The sequence below is a fragment of the Lissotriton helveticus genome, chromosome 3_1, assembly GCF_964261635.1.
Source record: "Lissotriton helveticus chromosome 3_1, aLisHel1.1, whole genome shotgun sequence".
NCBI lineage: Eukaryota > Metazoa > Chordata > Amphibia > Caudata > Salamandridae > Lissotriton > Lissotriton helveticus.
Genome location: NC_136061.1, coordinates 577,075,214 through 577,099,712, shown reverse-complemented (window position 1 = coordinate 577,099,712; position 24,499 = coordinate 577,075,214). Strand labels below are relative to the sequence as shown.

The window sequence follows — 24,499 nt, the reverse complement described above, 5'->3', positions numbered from 1 at the left end:
GTGCTTTACACGAGCTTCAGTTACATTGCACCAAGACATGAATTTGTGTTGTAGGCAAATGGAGATTAAGTGATTTGCCAAGAATCCAAGCACTAACGGAGCTCTTGAGTTTCACAGATCCGTGCACAAGTAATTTTTCCAGCACAGACTTTTCTTTGCATTATGGTGCTTGTAGTTTTGTTTGAGACTGTAAATTCAGGACTACGAGTCCCAAAACGGAAAGAAACAAGCTGGATTGGACGAGCAAGCCCACCACCTAGTGGGCGCCAGGTGCAGTGCACCCGGCCTACATACCAGCAGCCGACGGAATTCCTAATGAATTTTTCTCAGCAAATGTGACTGTGGCACCCCTGGCTTGTTTTGGTGGCGCACCAAGGTGCCGCGGCTCACAGTTTGGGAACCACTGGTGTAAGGTCACATTGCGGAAGGTGGAAGCCCCACCTAACAGGTCACCGTAGTTGGTCGTTTCGTCTGAGGGGGAGGGTTTAGCTGGATACAGATCTGAGTCTGTAGTTGCTGGTGGACCCGCATTGTAAGAGTCCCATGTAACATCCTGCTGTGGGATGGAAAATTGGTCTTTGTCCCCAGTCACCTGTATGAGCATATGGAACCCTCTGGGGAGTCTGCTGTAGGGTATGCAGGGGAAGGCGGAGGAGATCGAGTGTGGTGTGCAGCAGGCATTGGTGGGGGACTGGTGTGCACAGGGCTATTGGCCTTGTCCACCTCTTTATTGTGCTTTGGTGGGAAGGGGACATCCAAAGCTTCCTCAAACGACAACTGTCCTTTGGCTGACTGCCCCAGTGAGGGGGTCTGGTGTCTGAGTGTATCATTATATGCTTTTTGCATGAGTCCAACTCTTCTTGAAGTATTTTAAGGACTGGTTCCATCAATTCTGAAGAATGCTTAGAGATGGTGTAAGATTTTGGCTCCAATGTGGAAGTTTTCGATGCAGCGATCTTTGGTGTTGAGGCTTTTGGGTCCGAAGGCAGATTTTTCAGCACGGATATGGAGAGGTGATTTGACTCAGAAGTTTCCGGGTCTGAAGGGCGGCTCAACTCCGAAGGAGCAGGCGTCCGTTCGGGTGCATGCTGCCTGTGCTGTTTTATTGACGCCAAGTTATGGCCTGGTATGTCTGAAGCAGCTGATCAATGCCGACCACAGCCCAAAGGCAGTGGCAGCCGACAACATTCTTTGGTCGATCAGGGGGAGGCAGGTGACTCTTTGTAGAGGTCTGTTGTGGTCGGCGTGGAGGGGGCAAAGTATACATTGTTTGCCCTGGATTGGTATCCTGCATCTCTGTCGTCCTCGAGAGAGAAGGTGCCTCGTCAGCGGCCGATGGATGGGCTTGTACTTCCTGTTCCGGATCTTCAGAACAGAAAAGATTTGGCTTCTCTTCAGCAGTGCATCAAGACACCTTGAGGCATCGAGCTCTATGTTCTTGCAGCGTCTTCTTTGATCGGAAAGACCTGCAACCCTCACAGGTAGCTTCCTCATGCTTGGGGGTATTATGTTTTTATCTAGGAACCTAAATCGATATTTCTATTTTATGCCCTTGTTCGGCTATAATCAATAATATCCCTATAACGGCATAAGGAATCATATCCATATTAGTCATAGCCCATGCAGTCACATTTAGCAAAGCTACTTCCCCGGCCTCCTAGAAAGCACAACGAGTTCTCTAAACAAACCAAACCTCCAGCAACCTGGGAAATCCCCCTTGCTTTTGTTTTGATTTCGTCCTAGAACTCCTGTAAAGCACTGTAAGAACGGCGAGTTCTTAGTGACATCTTTATTGACGTCTTATGTCCAACCTTACGTCAAACCCGGCACCTTTCAGGTATAAATATACCAACGTTGCCTTAAGCAAACACACGGTGGTGGTTTTGGAGCAGCTATCTACTTGCCCGAGAGCCCAGCTGATGCGAGAGCCCACGGACGCTGCCCCTCCCTTTTGACGCACTGAGAGAGACGCTGTCTTTTCTCCTGCCGAGAAATCCAGCTCCGGTGTTTCCAGATACCTTCGCGGGTTACTGGGATATCGAGTTCTGAGAGAGAGATACAAGACCTCCTGCTCTCTAATTACCCAGGTACGGAGCTGACTAAAACCTTAGAGAGAATTCTTGAGTCAGATTCTTGGCAAAAACAAACTTAACTTAAACTGCTACTTACTTACTCCTTCCCACGTATTAGGCTTAGGTCAGGTACACCGCGGTAGGCGTATTTAGAAGCACCAGTTGAGTACGTTAGTCAATGTATATATGTATATATATTTTATCTATTTTAAAGTATCATATGGCTAAGAAACAATATCAATGCTTTTACAGTATTATTTTATAATCCTCCTTTTACTGTACGCACTTTACTTTACTATGAGTATTGCAACTGTGGCAATTCATTTCTCTTGTATGAGAAAGAAGACTGCTCAATAAATAACATCTTTTATTGAAAACGCCCGTCTCTCTTTTCTCTGCACTCTGGTGAAACTAAGTATGCACACTTGACTGAGTGAAATAGCTGTCTATTGTTTTCACACGACTCTAGAGATACACTCTTATTCTGAGGGAGCAAAGTTGTCATGTTATATGGTTGTCGGAAGCTAATCCCTTCTTGTCTAATCAGGAAAGTTAATTCCTTCTTGAACATTCGAGAAAGTTTCTAGTGACCTCTGAGCTAGCTGGCAAACCTTAAGTCTAATATAGTCAGTAGAGACCTAGTTAACCTCAGTCCTACGTCTACACTGCTGAATATATTATTCCAATGCGCAGAGCCTATTGGGAATATAGGAACTACACTACATGGCGCCCAACGTTTGGTAAGGCGATAAATCTAACGCAAGACGTTAGAGTAACTCAGTCGTGTTTTTATACACAGACCCTTTCTCCCGTAAATACTCCAAAAGACGTCTGGAGTGGGTAAAAGGTTAAAATCCGCCGGAACTTAGTAGGAAGAGATTTCTATGTATAGTTTTTGGTTTAGTCAACGTTGAAGGATACAGTGTTCCGAAATATTGTGCACCTAATCTTTGTTTCCTTGAAGCTTGATCTGCAACAAAAACTTTTCTGCCAGTAAAATGGGGGAAAATTAAGAAGAAAGGGAGACAGCTAGAATAGCAGCTCAACTCCTAGAGGATGACACGAGTCTCCTACAGAATGACCCGAATGCTATAATCATTCCGGTCAACATAAGAAAAACTATAACTCTTAAACTTATAGAAAATGGACTGACACCGAGAGGTGGAATAGTCGTATTCGTAATTGAGGCCCATGAATATCGACAGACAGAGGTATTCTATTCATGGATAAACTTTCCAGCAGCAAACGCTGTCACACACGACTTCCACTATTACAAAATAGAGGAACCTCCGGATGAATACACTCCTTTCGAGGAGGTTGAAATCCCATTAAAATACCAAGAGCACCTGCTCTGGTTTAAAGGCGCCCTGAAACATAATAATCACATAACCAGGCTCGGTCCACTAGGTAGACCAGGAGCAACGTGGCCGGTTCTAGCTAGCTACACACCACATCCAGACATTGAAAAAATGTCAGGACCAGAACTTTTAGTCCAGCTAAAAGTACTAATTAAAATACATAGACAATTAGTCCAATATGTAATGCGGACTTCAACAGTCCAACCAGCTATTAACATTCCACAGCTGACCCCTCATCAGGGGAACACAAACAAAATTACACCACAGAACATACAATCATGTCTGAGTAAAGTACCCACAAAACGGGAACAAATTCCATTCTGGTTAGCACAAAAAATAACTCAAATAGAGGCAGTATTTCCGGATACTACCCCTACTGAGAAACACAGAATTCTGACTATCTGTCTTCCAATGGGGATCGCACCACATGTGGAGGACTGTGACACTTGGGGCACAGTCTTTGCTTCCATTTACACAAAAACACATGGTGTTCCGTCCATGGCGATAATACCAAATGTGCTAAGACAGATTCAAAATGAATACGGTGCAGAACCTGCTTTAACTCTGGGTATGAAATTACTGAAAGACTTCAGGCAGGTCTCGGCTATATTATTAGCCAACATAAAAGGAGAAGCAGCATCTGTGGCGATCCGCCAGAAGTTGAAAGAAACAGATATAGCAGACCAACCAATTGAACTTGCCAGAATCATAGAAAAATCCTATGAAGAACTAGGAAGAGATAGTTTGGGTAGGAAACCAGTGAAACCCCAACTAACTGAAAATCCTGAAAAGATATTTATTAAAAATAATCTAAACACTCCAAAAAAGAGCTGGGATGGAAATAAACAATCCACTCCCAAGGAAAAAAGATTCCAGTCCAGAGGAGGGTCTCCTCGGCGGAGAGAAAGATCTCCGGACCAAGGACACAAGTCTCCCCAGAGGGAGCCCTCTGAGAAAAGATACAACCTTAGAAATAGGAATAATCTGAAGAAACCTGATAGATATCAAGACATTGATACACGTCCCTCTCGATCTTTTCAGACTTCCTCGCAGAAATCGGAAAGAAGAGGACGGTCAGAACACAGGGAAGAGCACGTCAAGTCCAAAGACAAGGAACCTGCTCATCAAAGTAAAAAAATACAATTTCCAAGAAAGAAGGTAGCCAGCATTAAAATAGTTAAACATGCCGAGGATACTGAGGACACAACTGAAAAACGGAGAGTGGGCCCAGACAATGCTAGACAGCGCAGCATAAGTGACAATAGTTCGCAGGATCCTGATGAATCATCTGGAGACAGTGGACATGAATGAATACATTCAGGTGGAAACTGCAGATACCAGAGTTAGCGAACCTCATAAAATATACGAGATAACATTACGTATAGAGGGAGATAAGACTAGGAAAGTAAGGGGTCTATTTTGGGATAATCTTTCCAAAGGCTATGACATCCTTTTAGCTGAGAAAGACTGGCCACCAGAGTTTGTCAGGGAGTGCCCTCATGGCGAAGAAATGATTATGCCTGCCTTCTCAAATCATATTCCAATTCATAAAAAATATACATATGCAAGAAAATGGGCAGTAGCCCAAGCTCCTGCATTATATAAAAATCATGTAGGATGGGATGAGGACTCTCCTCCTCACAAAATCCAATTAAAATGTCAACCAACTGCACAAAGGCAGTACCCAATTAAGCAAGAAGCTAAAAAACAGGTCAGGGAGATCTTAGATTAACTTGAATACCAGGGGGTGATTGAAACATGCACCTCACAAATGAACAATCCTTTGTTTCCTGTCTCCAAACCAGACGATACATATCGTCTAGTTTTGGACTACAGACACCTTAACTCATGTTGCAAGACATTTGCAGTACAAAACTCACACAGTGCAGCACTAATGAATAACATCGTGCGCAAAAAATACAAAACAACATTAGACATCTCTAACGGATTCTTTTGTCAAAACATAGCACCTGAAAGCAGGTATTTGACCGCTTTCTCAATAATGGGGTCACAGAAAATTCTGTCGACTCCCACAGGGATTCAAGAATAGCCCAGGATTATTCTCAGCAAGAGTAACAGAGTTACTACAAATATATGATGATGAGGCATTATCATATGTCGATGACATCTATCTAACAGATGATGACTTGGATACTCACTTGAAAAGAGTGAACACCATAATACTTGGGTTCGCAGCAGAGGGTTACAAATTCAACTTTAAAAAGTCACGAATTGCCCATCTAACTGTCCTGTTTTTAGGTTAGAATTATCAAGTGAAGGCAAAAGCCTAGCAGACAATTTCTTAGAAAAGTGTGCTGTACTCCAAGCACCTAAAAGGCTGAAGAACCTACAATCAATACTAGGTTTCCTGAATTTCGGAAGAACTTACATTCTAAATTATACAGAGAGGGTTAAACCTCTCTATGAATTAATAAAACATGATTTTAAACTAATCAATTGGACTCGAAAACACACAGAAATTTTGAGATTATTGCAAACAGACGTTAGCTAAAACAAAATTACCAACTCGCGAAAACACACGCAACCTTGTAATCCGAGTCATCCCAGGAAGATGCGGATTCACATACCTAACCTCTAATGAGGGAGAAAAGGTACCAATATCTTACAAGTCACACTTGTACACACAAGCTGAAAAAACATTCAGTCTTGCGGAAAATGTTGTAAATGCGGTTCAAACAGCTGTAGCAAAAGAAAGAGACCAAGCCCAAGGCAGACAGATAACTGTTTTAACAGCAGAATCAGCCTTCGAGGCATTAGCAAGCCCACACAATTTAATTACCGTGGCATTAGATCCAAAATGGATACAATGGGAAAATTCTCTTGCTACAGAAAAAGTGAAATACTATTTTGACCCGGAAATGGAAAAACAAAAAAATTTAACAAATGAAAAAGAATATCCTCTGCCAATCGAAATTCTGCCCATACAACTTTACGCCTGTGTAATATATACAGACGGATCTGCTCAACCCCCAGTTTGGGGAAAGCAAGCTTACAATGCTACGTGCTCGGTTGTTAAAAACCGGTGGCACGAAGGTAAATTGAGACCACTGGTAACTATGTCTTAATCCGTAAAAGACAATTCAGGTCAACAAACTGATTTATTAGCTTTAAAAATGGCGCTCGATATTGCCGATCGCGAATTCCCCACACTAATAGTGTGCGATTCGCATTACTGCGTCAAATCTTACAATAATGATTTGCAGAACTGGGTTCAAAATGGTTACAAAGATGACACAGGTGCCACAATAAAGCATAAAAAGCTTTGGGAACAGGTAGTTATTTTGCAGAAAGAACTACAAAAGACTCACGTGATACATACACTGAGTCATCAGCGAGATGGCGTTCACGTTGCAGGGAATTCATTGGCTGACACAGCCACAGCGGAAGCAACTAAACGGGCTTCCGTAGCCACAAAAAAGCGTTCAGAAAAATACATAGACGGGGAAACCATGCTGGCGGTAAAAACGTCTTCAAAAGGCGTCTGGGCAGCATTACCCGTGAACTATCCACTCAATTATACATACATAATCGATGCAAGTGGGGGATAGAGTAATTCCAAACACGAACAGGAGTATCCTATTAATAGCAGACGCACACATGGGAGAAGGTCTAGGGCATCGAGGGATCTTAAAATCTCTGAGAGAATTACAATCAGAATACTGGTGGCCGGGAATGAGCCTTCAAAACTACAAATTTGCAATGAGCTGTCCAAACTGCAACAGAGATCGCAGTGGCGAACTGCCCGGAGTATTGCCAGGGCCCTTCGTTTAGATAGCATAAGACTATCAATACGAAATACCCAGAAAAATGCGTCCCATTAATATTTTTAAAGGCTAAATTCACTTAAAAATGTAGACACCAGTGCTCGGCTGACGCCAGAACTGTTATAAAAGATTTGCGAGTCTATATCGGCACATACGCAATTGGCATGCTACATTCTGACCAGGGTCCTGCTTTTAGCTCTCGAGCTTATAAGGAGGCCATGACCAGCATGGGCATTGCATTGCGGTACTCCTGTCCCTTTCATCCTGAGGGAAATGGGATTGTGGAAAGAAAAAACCGAGACATAAAGCAATCTATAACGGCGAGGGTATTAGGTTCGGGTGATGGGTGGGTCCAACATTTAACAAGTGTCCAACGTAGTCTTAACAATCTGCCAAGAAATTCTCTAAAAGGTTTCAGTCCGTACGAGCTATTGTTCGGTACTAGAATGCATATTCAGGACTTAGATAGTCAGACTTCAGTGGTAGAAGAAAAATGCTTTGATATCAAAGATCGTTTGGCTATTTTGCAGGACTTAGATGAAACAAGAAAAGACCTGAGCAACATAAAGTTAAAACAGCAGCCAACAACCACTGAAGATAAACCACCAGTCCCAGCAAGGCCTGTCTGGATTCCAAAGATTGGGGATCTGGTCAGAGAGAAAATCGCGGTGAAGAAGGAATTTGGGCCTTCTTACAGAAAAGCAGTACCTGTCTTAGCTGTCAGCGGAACAAGATCAGTAGTACTACCGCCCCTTGCTGGTAAAAAGAAGAACCGAGTTGTATCCATCGACCTGGTAAAACCACAATCATGTGGCCAATAATAAGTAGTAGGCCCAGTGGACTCCCAAGAAATAGCAGAGTACCAAAACTTGCTACAATACAAGAGGTTCAAACTGAGAGACTAATCACATTCGATAAACCTGCAGTGAATAAAAAAGGACTATGCAATAATGCCATGGAACTTGTGCCTCTTGAAACCCAAATTGCAACAGTTCGTCAGGAAACACCTGTCTATAACGATGTAGCCTCAGCCTATGCTAATGAAAAAGAAAATTCCAAAAGCAAATGAAAATCCGGAAGCGATTCCAACAATTGACAGAACTGCATCTGGCTACTTCATCAATTTCGATGACTTTTCTGAGGATCCAAGCGAGCCTGAAGAACAGCCAACAACAAAAACTTTTAAAGACAAAGCAACAGAACTCTTTCATCAACTCAAAGAAACCTATCTGATTTCCCCATGGATTGAATTTTGGATTGTGTTAGGTGTACTTTTCCTCCTGCTTTGGCTCATCATGGTTCTTTGTTTGGGAAAATTCATTGAGGGAAAATACAGTACAATGGACACAGCAAGTCAGAACATCAACTTGGTCCTAAAGCCACACAAGTCATCTCACATCGAGAAAAGAGAACTATCGTCAGTGAATGTCACAGCCAATCCATTACCCGGTGGGGTAGCTTGGGACAAAACTGATTACGAAATCTATGGCCCGGTCGAGCTCTTGAAATATCCACATCAGTTCAAGGTTTCATTAAGTGACTTTGTAAAACCGAGTGCATTCTCCGATGATTGGGACTTTGAAAGCATTAAGGATATGATGTCAGATTTAGTAATGTCAGCAACATTTACAGAACATTATTATTTACAGGGTTCATCTAATTATGAAGAAATGTATTGCTACAACCACTATGCACATCACTATTTGCATAAATCTGCTCAGCCTAGAAATGTTTTTAATTATAATCAATGGGAACATTGTGCAACTCCTCCAAAAGGTAGTTCGAAAACATTTTATGAGAAATTCCCATATTTCTCAGGGTTTAACACAAGTGATGCTGAAACGTTTTATTACAAATTGTTAAATAAGACAGGAATGAAAACAATGCTGACAAACACTAAATTAATCTATTCAGAAGCATTTTATGAAAAAATGACTACATTTGGTTTTGATTTTTGGAAAAAGAACATTGAAACAAAAACCATATGGGGTACCAAAGATTGGCAGGTCCAAGGTATAGAATCATTATTTAGAGCCTGCATGATCCCAGAACAAATAATATTCTTGAATGACACCATTCAACAGACAACCTGTCTTGGTCTTGCCAAGATAAAGGATTTAAACAAACAGTCTATTCCAAAGCCAACACCTGACAGTAATAGCACTACAGATGTTGAGATAGACGTATCCCATATTTTTAACCAAAACAGAACACATCCTGATTGGAAAAAATGGTTGATCTGGCCCACAGACACAAATAACTGTCAAGATAGATTCCTGAACAAAATACAGGGGTTCAAATTGACCAGGCCAGACCCTAGATACTCCCAGAGACAACATCCAGGGATAGTTACAACATACAGTGTAGGAAAACTCTGCCTCGAATGACTACAGACATCCACACTGGCAGAAATTAAGCAACACTTGACTTTACTTAAAGACGGTGCTGACTTGCGTGATTTCATAATGGGACCACGCAAACAGCGGCAAAAACGTTTCATAGCGGCCGGTGTATACGCTGCATACAACGAAGCTTGGAAAGTAATGCAAATTGAAACAGCAGAGAAAATACAGGAAATTGACCGTATTAATTTGGAAAAATCACTTTCTGTTGTGGACAATGGGTTAATGACTGTCTTCCAGAATATATTCACTGGACAGTGTTGTATCATCTGCTATTGATATAATAGAGCAGGACTTACTAATGTTACAACACGGTCAGTCCCAATTGCGTTCTATTGTACAGCTTGGCTGGACGTTGCAAAATCTGCGTTCAGGCTACGTGCCCTGGCGTTTAATCAACACAACGTCATTATTCTCTATCTTTAACCTTACTGATACACAAATCAGTTTGGCACAAAAAGAAGCAGACTATACGATTCTGAGCATTGAAAAACTTGAGAGATTACCACTGACAATGTCAGAAAGACCTGTCATTGAATGGATAATACACGGAATAATAACAATTCCGATATCAACTTTCCAATTTAAATACTGTCAAGAGTATATACCAGCAGGCCAGTATGAAAGGTTGGGTAAAGGGTACATTAAGTCATCATGGAAATTGCCTTACACACACACATGTTATAGTGAAAAGGAACAGAATGTATTTCTTAGTGGTAACAATTGTAAACGATCACTAAGTGGTATACTTCTGTGTCAAGGTATTAACTTGCATGGGGCCTGTGAGGGGACTTCAAATAACCTTTCATGTCACCAGCATGGCACACCTGCAACACGAATAGAGCCATTCTTTAGCCGGCTTTCTAACGGGAGCTATATTCTAATAGTGGACCACAGATGTTGTGGCATGGTGCCAGGAAAAGCTTATCTTGTGAGCGTTAGTTCCATGGTCACTTGCTGTATGCAAGTATTGTATCCAAACAGCACTCCAGACACGGAGGCGAAAATTTTGCCTTTTTTGAATAACTCTTCTATTCGAATTGATACTTTAAGCAGTATGAAGTCTGTTCTTTCACAGACAACTGTGCCCTTGACGTCATCAAAAGAAACGTATGATCTGCAAGTTGCAAGGACAACAGCAGAGATACATACCCTTTTATCAACAAATTGCCCCGTGCATTTCGCAGAAATACTAAGCCAAATCCTAAATATGTCTGATACCAGCGGTATCCCACATATATTTAAGACAATTTTTTCGGGACTGTTAACTCCCTTCAAAACAGTTCTGGGCATTTTTCCTAATTTGGTCAATTCTGTCTTTTGCGGCCTACCACTTCTATTGGGACTTGTAGCAGGCATTTTATTTTTGATACTTCTGCTTCGATATGGCAAGCCAAGTCAAAGACAAGACTCCAGCAACGATGGAAGAAACGATCCTAGCTATATGCTATTGGGACCGCATAACTAAAGTCCTTGGATTAGCCCGGCTAAGAGATCTGAATATGACATGGTTTCTTTCATTCAGACCCATCTGGCATCTTACCTGTGCTTCGATGTATGCTATGCGGAGAAGAATGCGTGTTGGACGTCTGTCTTACACTACCATCAGCAGTACCATTGGATACAGATACTTTGCAAAGTCCTGTAACGGCTCATGCATCGTGTTGTCCCCAGCGGCTACCAATTCTGATGACGGCATTCGTTGAGACTTCACCACTACGATTAGAGGGTAGTGAAGTACGAGATGAGAGCAACATCACCCAGGTACGACCTTCTGTGAGCATTGCTGATCCTGACATCGATGATAGCAATCATTCTCACGACTGCACAGTTGCGGCATTTTCCAACTTGGTCGAACTTTCACCTGAAGCGGTAGACCACTTTTTTGCAAGTCTGTCTGAAATAATGTTCTCCCCTGAACAAAAAAAATAACTTTTAAGCAAACTAGTACACGGCGTTCCCTGAACTCTGAATTCGGCCTTCGGCTTTGATAGACAAAAACTACTGAACATATTTGGAACTATATTTTTTTTCTCTCTCCACTGAAAACGAAATAGTTTTTTCCCAATTCCAAAATATTTACCTTTTTTCTGGCACGTGTACTCTGCTTAAAGTAGAACTATTCTTAGAGAACAGAGCTTCTATTTTTAGGAACTCTAGAGACAATATATTACCTCAGCCTCTAGCACGTTTACAGCAACTGTGTTTATATGTGATGGAATGGTCTCGACCTTCTTTTCTGTATTTAGAGCCATTTCATGTGTAAATTTCGCAAATCATTCATGCTGTTATATATATGCATCTTTTTTACTGAATGATTACACTGCTTGAATAGCGTACAGTACCTATAATCATTTTCGTGTATATCGTATGCACCATTTGAAATGCTAAAAATTTATTTTGGGGTGGGTTGGAATACACATGCACTTTTATATGTTTACTATTGCTTAGTTTTAGTAATGATGGACATTAGATCGTGGAGTGGGTATTGTGTTTTTATCTAGGAACCTAAATCGATATTTCTATTTTATGCCCTTGTTCGGCTATAATCAATAATATCCCTATAACGGCATAAGGAATCATATCCATATTAGTCGTAGCCCATGCAGTCACATTAGGCAAGGCTACTTCCCCGGCCTCCTAGAAAACACAACGAGTTCTATAAACAAACCAAACCTCCAGCAACCTGGGAAATCCCCCTTGCTTTTGTTTTGATTTCGTCCTAGAACTCCTGTAAAGCACTGTAAGAACGGCCAGTTCTTAGTGACATCTTTATTGACGTCTTATGTCCAACCTTACGTCAAACCCGGCACCTTTCAGGTATAAATATACCAACGTTGCCTTAAGCAAACACACAGTGGTGGTTTTGGAGCAGCTATCTACTTGCCCAAGAGCCCAGCTGATGCGAGAGCCCACGGACGCTGCCCCTCCCTTTTGACGCACTGAGAGGCGCTGTCTTTTCTCCTGCCGAGGAATCCAGCTTCGGTGTTTCCAGATACCTTAGCGGGTTACTGGGATATCGAGTCCTGAGAGAGAGATACAAGACCTCCTGCTCTCTAATTACCCAGGTACGAAGCTGACTAAACCCTTAGAGAGAATTCTTGAGTCAGATTCTTGGCAAAAACAAACTTAACTTAAACTGCTACTTACTTACTCCTTCCCACGTATTAGGCTTAGGTCAGGTACACCGGGGTAGGCGTATTTAGAAGCACCAGTTGAGTACGTTAGTCAATGTATATATGTATATATATTTTATCTATTTTAAAGTATCATATGGCTAAGAAACCATATCAATGCTTTTACAGTATTATTTTATAATCCTCCTTTTACTGTACGCACCTTACTTTACCATGAGTATTGCAACTGTGGCAATTCATTTCTCTTGTATGAGAAAGAAGATTGCTCAATAAATAACACCTTTTATTGAAAACGCCCGTCTCTCTTTTCTCTGCACTCTGGTGAAACTAAGTATGCACACTTGACTGAGTAAAATAGCTGTCTATTGTTTTCACATGACTCTAGAGATACACTCTTATTCTGAGGGAGCAAAGTTGTCATGTTATATGGTTGTCGGAAGCTAATCCCTTCTTGTCTAATCAGGAAAGTTAATTCCTTCTTGAACATTCGAGAAAGTTTCTAGTGACCTCTGAGCTAGCTGGCAAACCTTAAGTCTAATATAGTCAGTAGAGACCTAGTTAACCTCAGTCCTACGTCTACACTGCTGAATGTATTATTCCAATGCGCAGAGCCTATTGGGAATATAGGAACTACACTACAGGGGAAAGGCACAAGTTATACACCTGATAGAGGTCGGTGCGTGGAAATTTGGCGTGGCAACAAGGGCAAAAACAGCATTCGCTCCGTGGCCAAGTGACCATCTCTTGGAGGGAGCGTCGAAGAGGAATTCCGCTACAATGGGTGAAAGCCCGAGAGGGTCACAGCTGAAATAATTTGCCTGGATAAGGCCGACATTGATAGACCGACTAGGGAGGCGGAGAATAGGCATGATCGAAACAATACCGGTGATAGTCTGAAAAAGTAAATGACGACGGTGTCGAATTGGAGCAGAGAAGCACACGTCCGAACAATTTAACAATGGAGTTGAGGACCATGAACATTACAATTAAGAGGAGGAGTCTCTACACCTCATGACTCGAAAGACTTTCTTCTAAAAAACACAAAAAACAACTTGCACACATATCAGTCCAATACTAGATGGCGGGATTACGCTAAGCATATGTAGCTACAGCCACACATGCCTCTAACATATATTTTTTCACTTACCTCAGCTGCCATAGAAGTTCCCATTCCAACTGCTGGTGCTAAATTTATATTACATTACACTAATAGGGAATAATATGTTATTATTTCCCTATTAGTGTAATAAATATTGTGCAAAACAAGGAGGGTGGGGGCCTGGAGCCCATAAGAGTGAGCTGCCCCTTTGTTCTTGCTACTGATTTTGTCACCTCTGAGGCCAGTGGATACAAAGGCTTTGCCAGTGTTCGCAGCAGTGACTTTTTAATGACATAGATGCTGCTACACAACTTATAGCAGCACCTGAGTATTTGTGCTGGAAACAGACTGCTGTTGCCTCTTCACCCTGCCTGTACCATGGTTAACTCATATTCTTTAACACCTTGTCACTCAATCTTGTTTATTTCCCCTCACTCACAGTTGCTCCTAAGTCTATTTCACTCATTCTTGCTCACCCATACTCATTTACTGACAACCAATCTCACTCATTCTCATCCACTGACTCTCACACGCATGCTCACACATACTGACACATAAACGCAAACATACATGCTATCTCACACACAAACACACTCTCACAAGCAAGCACACACTCAAAATACATTTAGAAATATGGTTTTCTAACCTCAACTGCCATTGGAGAGCCCGTTCTAATGCAACTGCTACCTCATAGATAGTGATACCAAAGGGGATGATGGACGGAGCGTTTGAGCAAATCAAACACTCACCCCCAGTCAACTGATCTGGGTTTAATCCATCACCATTCTTTAGCTCACTCCACCACCCCAGTTCAGACATGGCCATATGCAAATCAGTCTGACCCTATGCCCCATGGGAACAGTCCAGCCGGAACTGCCAAGCCATGTCTTTTCTGGACCGGAAACAAGCATCCTGGAACCAGTTTCGAATTTATAATCCTCATCAGCCAGGCTATCTTGAATCCAGGCATACCCTGCCAACTTAGTGTGAACAAAGCTATACCAAAGGGGATGATGGACTGAGCGTTTGAGCAAATCAAACACTCACCTCCAGTTATGCGGAGTGCTTATTTGGTCATCGCTAACTTTATTGCAGACAGTATGTTGTGTTTGCGGAAGTAATTTAGGCGAAATTCATTTCAAGTGAACGCATCACAAGGGGGCGCTTCCCAAGACAGCGCAGAACTGGGCCGGAGTCAGTCATGTGTCAGACTACACAAGACTTATTCTATCCCAAGCCTGCCGCTAAACTTACGGGCCTGCCAGGTATGTACATTAACTTTGCAGGCAAGGCGACTACACCTGTACAAAGCTATGAAACGATATTTAAAATTAAAAGAGAGGAAAGGAAGATTCAATCGCCAGTGCAGCGGTATATCGAGTGACTGGATCTGAGAGAGGGGCAGCGCGGTGCGCAGGCACTGGCCTGAGGGTGATTCAGACACTGGCGCGAGCTCCATCTTGTATAAGGTGAGTGGTGAGCGGCGCAAGATCCCACGGCCCGTGGAGGAAGAGACAGGGTACTGAGTATCAGCTCCAGGGCTGGCACATGACGAGCCTCCTTGCGTCATTTCACAAACACCCGCTCGGTGTAGCTCCTATCAGCCGAATAGAGTGATAGTGCACATGAACATATCATGCCTTCACGGGCCTTGGAGCATTCCTTCCTCTGCTTTAGAAACAAGCTTGCATGTGATCTGCACACAGGATTTTGTTCAAACTAAAGATCAGTGGTGTGATTGCGGCTAAATTCAGTCAAGTCTCTTGGAAGGAGCAGAGGCCTTAAACTGGTGTTATTTTGGGAAGGCTGTGATAGTCAATCTCAGTATGGGTGCCTTCTTACTCTAGTATTCTAGAATTTCAGTCAAAATCTCTAAAGCAGCTTCAAAAGGCACTGCAGCTGCTCGCTCCCGAAGTCGAAACGCCGTGGGATGCGAGGAATGCAGCTGCAGCTTCCCGTGAGTGGTGCTCATATGAAATCTGACACATAACAGATGGCACACTGCGCGCCGCTGCTCGCAACCGCAAGCCGTGGGCGGATACATTTCCTGGGAAAAGTGGGAGATGCACTCGCCTTTGCCCAATTGCGTGCTGTCTTTTTACAAAAGACGCAAGCAAAACCCAAAAGAAAAAATGCTGGAAAAAAAAAACCACTCACGAGCGTGTGGAAAGTCCAGAGTGATTCCTAGAGGTCGTTTTCCTAGGGCAGCGCATGTGCACTGTCAGGGGTTACAAGGAGCAAAGCAAGGCGTCGCATTAGCGACCCCAATGACTTCTAAATAAAGTCTATGAATGAACCTTAAAGTAATTGGGGGCATACGCTATCCAAAATAATGCTATAATACATTACATTTATGTGCTACCTAAACAACTTTTTACCAATTCTATCGGTGCCAATAGCTGGTAGGGAATTGGCTGTTTAGGAGGTCGGATCTGCAGGCAGCAAACAGCGTAAAAAGACCAAGAAATGTAGTGTAACCCTTTCCTTACCAGGATTCCAGATTCTCTGACACAAAGTGGTTGGCGTCTGTGATATACTTCTTAGCCACTGGCAGTACATCCATCAGCCCCTTGCCCCATTCTTGTGGGGGTTTTCCGTTTACTGCGTAGCTAGTGAACAGTGCAGAGGCCAGGGATCCCAAGTATCCAGTAGGGTGGTGATGAGTCATCCGTCCACTTTCTATGCTGACTTCGATCAGTAGGTCCTGCTGCTCGGGCCGTGGGAATCGCAGCCCAATGCACATAGCTCTCATCGCTGCCCCACACCCACCTTCCCTCTTGTTAAATGGAATCTTCCAGCCCTCTGGGACATCTGGCTTCAGGATACGAGCATTGCTTACACACGTGGAACCTGGAACAAAAACATAATGACAAGAGTCATACATCAACTATTTTCCAGTGTAGGGTTGTGTTAATCTAAACACCTAGCCTATCCCACTTTGTTCAATTATGTTTCATTTAAAAAAAAGAAAATTCAAAGAATCATTGAAACGTAACAACTGTCATGAATCCCTGTTTCTACCATCCTGTTAGTGAGGTGCAAAATAAATAGAGTTTATTTAAATATTTATTCCTATGGAGCCAGATTAACAAAACAGCTCTGGGAGCACAACCACAGTTCTTTCACATTTCTGTGCTTCTAAGGCAGTTTTGTCCTAAGAAGGGTGGTCGATGTTTCTTCTGCTCTTTCTGTTAGAGTCAATGCGCGGATGCAAAATTAGAGCCAAGGAAATGTAGAATGGGTGTGCTTCTATGAAACTAATATTAGCATAAAGGCCCATGGGGACACGTTAAAAGGTCTATAATTATGTATAAGGTGCAAATTCACAGCGCCCTAAAGCCCTATTCAGGGAGGGGGCTATTGTAAGCCCACCAGGGATGCCCAGTGGCTGAGGTTCACAGGTCTACTTACAAAGAGTGCACTAGGAGTGCCCTTGAGAATACAACAAAAGATTCCTCTTTTAATCCAGTGGCGGATGCCGTAAAACTTAATTGGGGTTGAGGGTTTGAGGGGGAGGGGGTAAAGGGATTCGGGAAATAATAATAATGTGAAAAAAATACTTGTCGTGCCGCCGACTCTGCCGGCTGCCTTGGTGCTCCTCTTCTTTCCTGCTCCTGATGGTGTCCCAACAATCCCTGGGAAACCAGCACAGGCTGCCCACCTAATCCCAGCGCTGCTCTCAACAGTAGGAGAGCAGTGCCAGGATTGGTCTGAGGGGCCTAGTTTGGAGATTCACGGTTTAGTGAATTTATTGGACCGAGCTAAGTTTAGGGTTGTTTGGGCCTTCGATGAATGTTTATATTAGGAGCTGCAATGTGACTGGTGCCTGTAATGTCACATTATGATCTTCAATAAGTCTGACAGTTTTGCCTACAATTGTGGCAGTTGCTGGGATACTAGAGAGAAAACAAGCAGTACAGGGATACTGAAACGTATTGGGTTCCAGTAGTTGCCCCAGACATCAGAGGTTCTCTAGATATGCTTATTTAAAGACAAAGCGGTGTTCCTCCTCAACCTACTCAGACGGGGGCAACTAGGCTGCCATACTGACGAGCGAACATGGAAGCGCCTTCCATTCTCGACCTCAAATCTAGGCAACCGGGTTCGAGTTATGGCAGGGACGCTCAACATACTGTGAATCCGGGCAATTCACTTAATCTCCGCATACCTAACAAAACAAAAATGTTATGTGTCCTCATGTAACGCAACTGGTGCTCATGTAAAGGGCCCCGACACCCGATTTTTGGGTGTAAAACTCTTTGAATTTGGGTTTGCGCTATATAAAACTTTGAGAAAAAAAAATTCTTAAATCAGATTTGAGGTTTGACCCTATGATGAAAGACTCAGAGATGAATTGCCTAGCGTATTTATGGTACTGCTGGATGATTGTCTCACTTATTTGAGAGGTAGGACAATGTGACTGTGGAGAGTGGATCAAGGGTGTCCATGAAGTTACCAGGGTATACCAGTGGATGAGCAAGGTTTAGTAGTCTATTGTAGGTCCAGGAAGGATGGATGGATTAGTGCCAGATTTTGAGGATATCCACAGAGGTTACATTTACTTACAAAGATACTGAATGTAAATCACATAGTGATTATCCTGAAAGCCTTAAATGGATCCAGCATTCTTCAACCTACAATGAACACCCATGAGACTAAGGTGTCCGCCAAGGCACAATGGCTCCAAACCTTGGTGGGAAGTAATGCTGCTTGGAATTCAATTACCATTAGTCTCAGTAACTAAGTGTTTATTGTTTGAGAAGTGCAGTCATGTATCCCCTTTATGGGAAGAAGGTGTACTGCACTTACTGTTTGCTGGAATAAGCCAATATAACTTAATAACATGTCTGTCTCTAAGACCCTTTCCAGCTCTAGAAGTTGTAAAATAGTACGCATATGGCGCAGAGACATTAATATGTTTCTTACAACTTACATTCCAAATTGGTTAAAAGACATATTTATTAGGTTTTAGTAAATGCTAGGTCTCATTTTGGTCATTTTAGAGCACTTAACAGAGGAGTAGAAGTAAACAGTAAGTGGGTTAGAGCCCAGTTGGATGGGTGAGTAACCTTATGTAGATTCTATGATTGCAGCCTCTGCCTGGTGTTCAGTTCTGCTCAAGACGAGTCTGAATAGTTGAGGAGATTTCCGAACTTGCAATTGGGTCAGTATTACAAGTTTAGACCAAGGGCATTACTGAGTATAGGTCCTAGTATGCCGAGGCATGCGTCTCAAGGGTTCATTCTCTTTAACGACTGTAGGTAAATCCAAATAATGGATTTCAGTAAAGGGCTCTGGTAGGAGCATAATGGAGAACCCGTTTCTGCAGGCATACTGGTCCTTTTCCCCACTATGGTGTATGGACGTTACCCAGATACCTAAATATCTACGTGTCAGGATCCCAGTTTCACATTTTAAGTGATTCATACACAGAAAGGCAGAACTCAATCTGATTTGTTGTCCATATTTATTTGTAGAATCGAAATAAATGGGAAAACACATTGTTTGATTAAATACATTTCCGATCCAGTGTCTGTGCAGACTAATCTTATCCCTTTGGCTCCACATCAGGAAATATGTTCCTTCTCAGTTTTCAGTTGTTGGTCAAATGAAACCTCTATGTTAATAAAAAGTGTGGATTGTGGCCAAATACAAGCCTATAGGGCACTTGACATTGTGTGCAAATTTAACTCGAATTCCTTCTTTCTCCCATGCACAGGTGCTATGCACACTTTAGGGCATGTACTGCAATGGGAGGTTTCAGGTGCATAAGACCTTTTGCAACCTGCACATTTCCATTGATATGCAATATCTTCGGGTTTGAGTGGTAATGAAATGCATTAAACAACGTCAACACGATCTGCATTTAGCACACCTAGCTAAAAAACATTTTACTTGTACTGTGACTTAATATTGTACAAAATCTCTAGACGCACACAAGCAAGAATGTACTTAGATGTGAAAAAATACTAGATGCAAACATATTTTCCAGAACAAACATACAAGTGAATACATATTAATAAATGGAGGCATTAGGTAAATATCGGTATATGCAAAAAGAATGTCAAATAAATAAACACTATAAAGCGAGAGTATCCAGTTTCTGCTGTCTCCATTTCATTCCTCAATCCAAAGAAACATTTTGGTTGGAATCAATTTCAATCTACAACAATAGACTGCCTATTTGAATTTGGTTCACAAAAGAGAAATGGAACATAAGGAACCAAATACTAAGTGGACTCTTTCATATCTGTATTTCCGAGTTTCACGGTCTTTGAGGTTTAGCCTTGTCTCATCCTGTAAATAAATTACGGACAGAGTAGTTGCCCTTATGAGTTAGAATAAGGTTCAGCACTGGCACGTGCGCAGGTAAGCACTCTGCATGCAAGCTTATTATATGGGAGGTCAGTCCTACGGTAAAGATTAAATCAGGTCGCTTGCTAATGCTCTCATCTCTAACTTCGGTGAGAGAGCTACGCTCGACTCTCAGGCTACCTTCCAGCACCATCTCCTAAAGGCATGGCATAGCATAGCATCTAGTGTCTGCTTGTATGTAGTACCAGGTGGGCTATGAATTCAAAGAGCTTTACACATATTCACCACTGACCAGTTTAGTTTTATTTAGTTGGCACACTCTTGCTTTTTTAGATCTACTTTTATCTAGAACCCATTTATCTCTTGATTATCCTGCATTATATTTGTTAATTTGTGTATTCCCAAGCTTCACTGGCAGATGGCTACATATTACCCGATTAAGTCCAACGGTACTTCAATAAGCCTTAGAACTATCTCTGTGATAAACGTATGGGAATTATGGAACTTCAGAAAAAGAGCATAATGCTTTTACGTAATCTTCCAACTCTACTCTGCTGATTAAGTCCATCTCATAATCATCTGAGGTAACATAAGTGCTGTCTATATCAACGATGTTCGTACGCCGTTCTAGAGAAAAAAAAAGAAACTGTAGCTATGCTAGATTTTCACAATATCAGCAGAACATACATTTGCATAACATGAATCTCAATTACCAAGCAGATGTACGATGGAACAATGCATGCCTTTACCACACATCATTCGGCAATCAATGCATTTACCACACATTACCTTTACCACGCATATGACTTTACGATGCATGCCTTTACAACAGAATGGTAAGATTATATCAGGCAAAACTCCTATAAATAAAGATATATATATCGCTCACTGAATGGATCTGCTCAGTATTGTTCAGTGGGTGAATTTGAGACGAGTGCGGCTAAAAAGAAGGGACACTAGCTCTTTAAGAGACTGACAAGGGATTACCCAGGCTCCAATAGGAGCCAACATTTGTGGAATTAAGGACTCCAAGCGGGGATGGCATGGCGCGATAATTACATGCTAGAATAACCGTTTAAACATGCAATTGTTATCGCTTATACTTAAAGATGGCGACTCCCCACGACTACCTATTCATAGCACATCCGCGTCCCGAATACACGGACCGCCGGCGAGATGCGGAAGTGAAATTCACCTCACCGCGGTCACGTGACTGTCGTCAGGGTAGCGGCGTGACTTCATAGTCTTAAAGCGGTATGTACCCGGCGAAAGAAAAGAGTATTGCTAACAAGCAACCGGGTGCTTATCGTATTCAGAAGAATCATCCCTTGTTCTCAAAGTAACATAAATCCTCATTTAAAGATATTTTTAATCATTGTGGGGTTATATTATTACGCAAAACAATGTAAAGGAACAGTTTCGTGCAACTATTCTGAAATCCACATTCAAAACTTTATTAGCAACCTTATGACATAACCATAAATGGCTGTTGGGGTACATTTATTCCCAAAATATATGAGAAAGGGAAAAAGAACAAAACAAGCCACACTCCTAAACTTAGACTATCGTTCTTGATCCTTATGCCCAGGGGGTCATGACTATTAATAAAGGAGGCCAAATTAGTAACTATGGAATATCACACAGTGTTACTTTGCGGAAAAAAATTCTGTTTCCAGCAAGACTCTCGCTATCAGTCTGTCAATCTATCAACGCCTCATCACAGTGCCCCAAGGGATATCGTCTTTCAGGCCTAAGAGGTGGGTGGAAAGGCGGTAGATCCACCGTTGTTCCTTTTCAAACAGGCCTCCTTCTGCACCTTGTTGAGTTGTTCAATGACTGTCCATCTGATGTCGTTGGGGGTATGTTTCATTTGTAAAAAGTGGGTCGTCAGTTTTGTCGTGTTTTTCTGGCATCGAATATTACTGCGATGCTTGCAGATACGAAGTTTTATTCGTCTCTTCGTTATGCCCCGTATTTCAGTCCGCAGGGGCATACGATCAGATATACAACGTTACATGAATTGCAATTCGTATGGTTACGTTGTTCCACTGTTTCCCTGGTTTTGGGTCTAATGTCTTGGTACTTGTGGTCATGTGGCACACGCTGCACCCTCCACAGGGAAAATGCCCAGTGACCGGAGGGAGGCCCCAGGCATTCAGGACACTTTCCTCACTATCCCTTTGATGATTTCTCGGGCGTGTATGGACCAGTGAATCCTTCAGACTTCTTGCCTGTTTATAGGAAAAGAGGGGTTTTTCCCAGTCATGTTTGTTGCTCTTGAGTATATTCCAGTGCTTGCCAATGCAGCGGCTCACGGCATTAGAGACAGAATTATAAGTCGTCACACACGTCAGTGAACACCCTCATTCGTGTCCTTAGGGTAGTCCTCCAACAGGGCATCCCTATGCTGATTCTTGGCCCTTTTACAGCTTTTGTTTAGAATGTGATTCAGGTAACCTCTTAACTGCAGTTTGCTAGTTAGATCTCGAGCTTGTTCTTTGAAATCTGTCATCTCCCTGCAATTCCTTCGGATGGGAAGGTATTGACCAAAAGGGAGGTTCTCCCTTAAGGGTAGTGGATGGAAACTTGAATAGTGAAGAAGGTTATTTTTGGATGTAGGTTTGTGGTAGGTCTTGGTCCGTAAAAGGTCTCCCTCTCTAGTAATCGAGACATCCAAGAAGACAATTTTGTCTTCGGCATACTCATGTGTAAACCTCAGATGGGGGTCACAGGTGTTAACCCAGTCAAAAAAGGAGTGTAAAATCCCCTCTGTCCCCTTCCAGATAATCAGTACATCATTAATGTACCGTTGCTAAAGGATTACATTTGATAAAAAGGGTTGTCAGGAGAAAGGATGTATTTACATTCAAAATTATAGACGTATAAACCCGCTACACTTGGGGCAAATGTACTGCCCATAGATGTACCTGTAGCCTGGAGGTAGATGTCCCCTTGATATTCCCAAAAATTGTGTTTTAGTGCCAATGTCGCACATTCAACTACAAAAGAACGAGAGGTGGTAAAATCCCATGTGGACTGTTCCAAAGTGTCTGTTATCACCCTTATAGTGTCGTCCTGTGGTATACAGGTGTATAGACTTTTGATGTCTAATGATACCAAAAAACAGGGTTCCTCTGGCATCGTGATCGTCCGTAGCATCGCTAGAAGGCTTTTAGTATCCTTAATATAGGTGCTGGTTGCCTGAATGAGTGGTCTTAAACAAAAGTCACAATATTTGGACAAAGGTTCAAGTAACAATCCTATGTCCGAGACTATAGGTCGTCCTGGCGGAGGGTGAAAGTTCTAATGTGTTTTGGGAAGAGTATAAAAATAGGGTATTTTATCTTCCAACGTGGTAAAAAAATCAGCTTCCTGCTTTGTAATTTGTCCATCACGTTCTGCTGTTGTTGCTAGTTCAAAGATGTCATCTTTGAGAGCGGCTGAAGGATCTTCACTGAGGTGAACATAGTTGATGTTATTATTCAGCAGTAGTCTGCACTCTCGATCAAAGTCTTCTGCATTTTGGATGAAAATTCCTCCACCTTTATCAGCACTCTTAAATCAGTATATTCGTGTTATTCTGGAGTGATTTTATAGCTTGAAATTCTGTTGCTTTTACATTTTTAAAAGGATCCGGTTCTTCTAGAGCTTCAACTTCATTAAAGACAGCTTGTTCAACAGCTAATAGTTCTGGGGGTACTGTATGTGGAGGAGGAGTGAAAGAAGATTTTGATCTAAAACCTGTGTCACTCGAGGGGGTCTGTGATGACTCCATCGTCTGCTGTTCAAAAAAACTCTTAAGTCTTAATTTGCGGGGAAAAATCAGTTCACAGTGCAATTTGAAGCAGTCAAGGCGGGGAGTAGGTATGAAACCCAAACCTTTCTCCAAGACTGAGCTTTCAGCTGGACTTAGAATCACTGAGTATACATTTGTGACTAGGCTCTCAGGTTGCTTGGGCCTGCTCTCTGCTCCTGAGTTTTGCTCCTTGTGTTGTTTACCCCGTAACAAATGCTGACCCTGTGCTGGGATTTCATGAATCAAATCTGAGAGAAAACGGTTTTCTTTCATGATTTACTCAAAGAGGTTATGAAAGGTGATCAAGAACCTAAAAAGAGAGCGGATTTTTTGTAAATTCACACTATCTTCCTCAGGCATGTGAGAGTAAAGTTGAGATTTGTCTTGCCTTGGTGTCGGAAAGGCTAGATTTTATTAAAGACACGGAGGCAAGTATTATGGATTCTTTTCTTGCTTTAATAACAACAGCCCCGAAGAAAAAACTACAATACCTAGAAAATCCTGGGAGGAACCACAACATTACGTCACAATAGAA

The 24,499-nt window shown here is 42.3% G+C and overlaps 1 protein-coding gene across 7 annotated transcripts in view; it reads right to left on the bottom strand.

Moving 5' to 3' along the window:
• The window catches only part of LOC144822716 (ADP-ribosylhydrolase ARH1-like), a 506,468-nt gene that overhangs the window by 30,750 nt on the left and 451,219 nt on the right, over positions 1-24,499 (bottom strand). For all 7 annotated transcript variants that reach the window (XM_078680542.1, XM_078680539.1, XM_078680543.1 and 4 more), the window contains one exon: positions 16,343-16,703. In XM_078680542.1, coding sequence (XP_078536668.1) covers positions 16,343-16,703 — 361 coding nt within the window. The remainder of the gene's footprint in view (positions 1-16,342; positions 16,704-24,499) is intronic.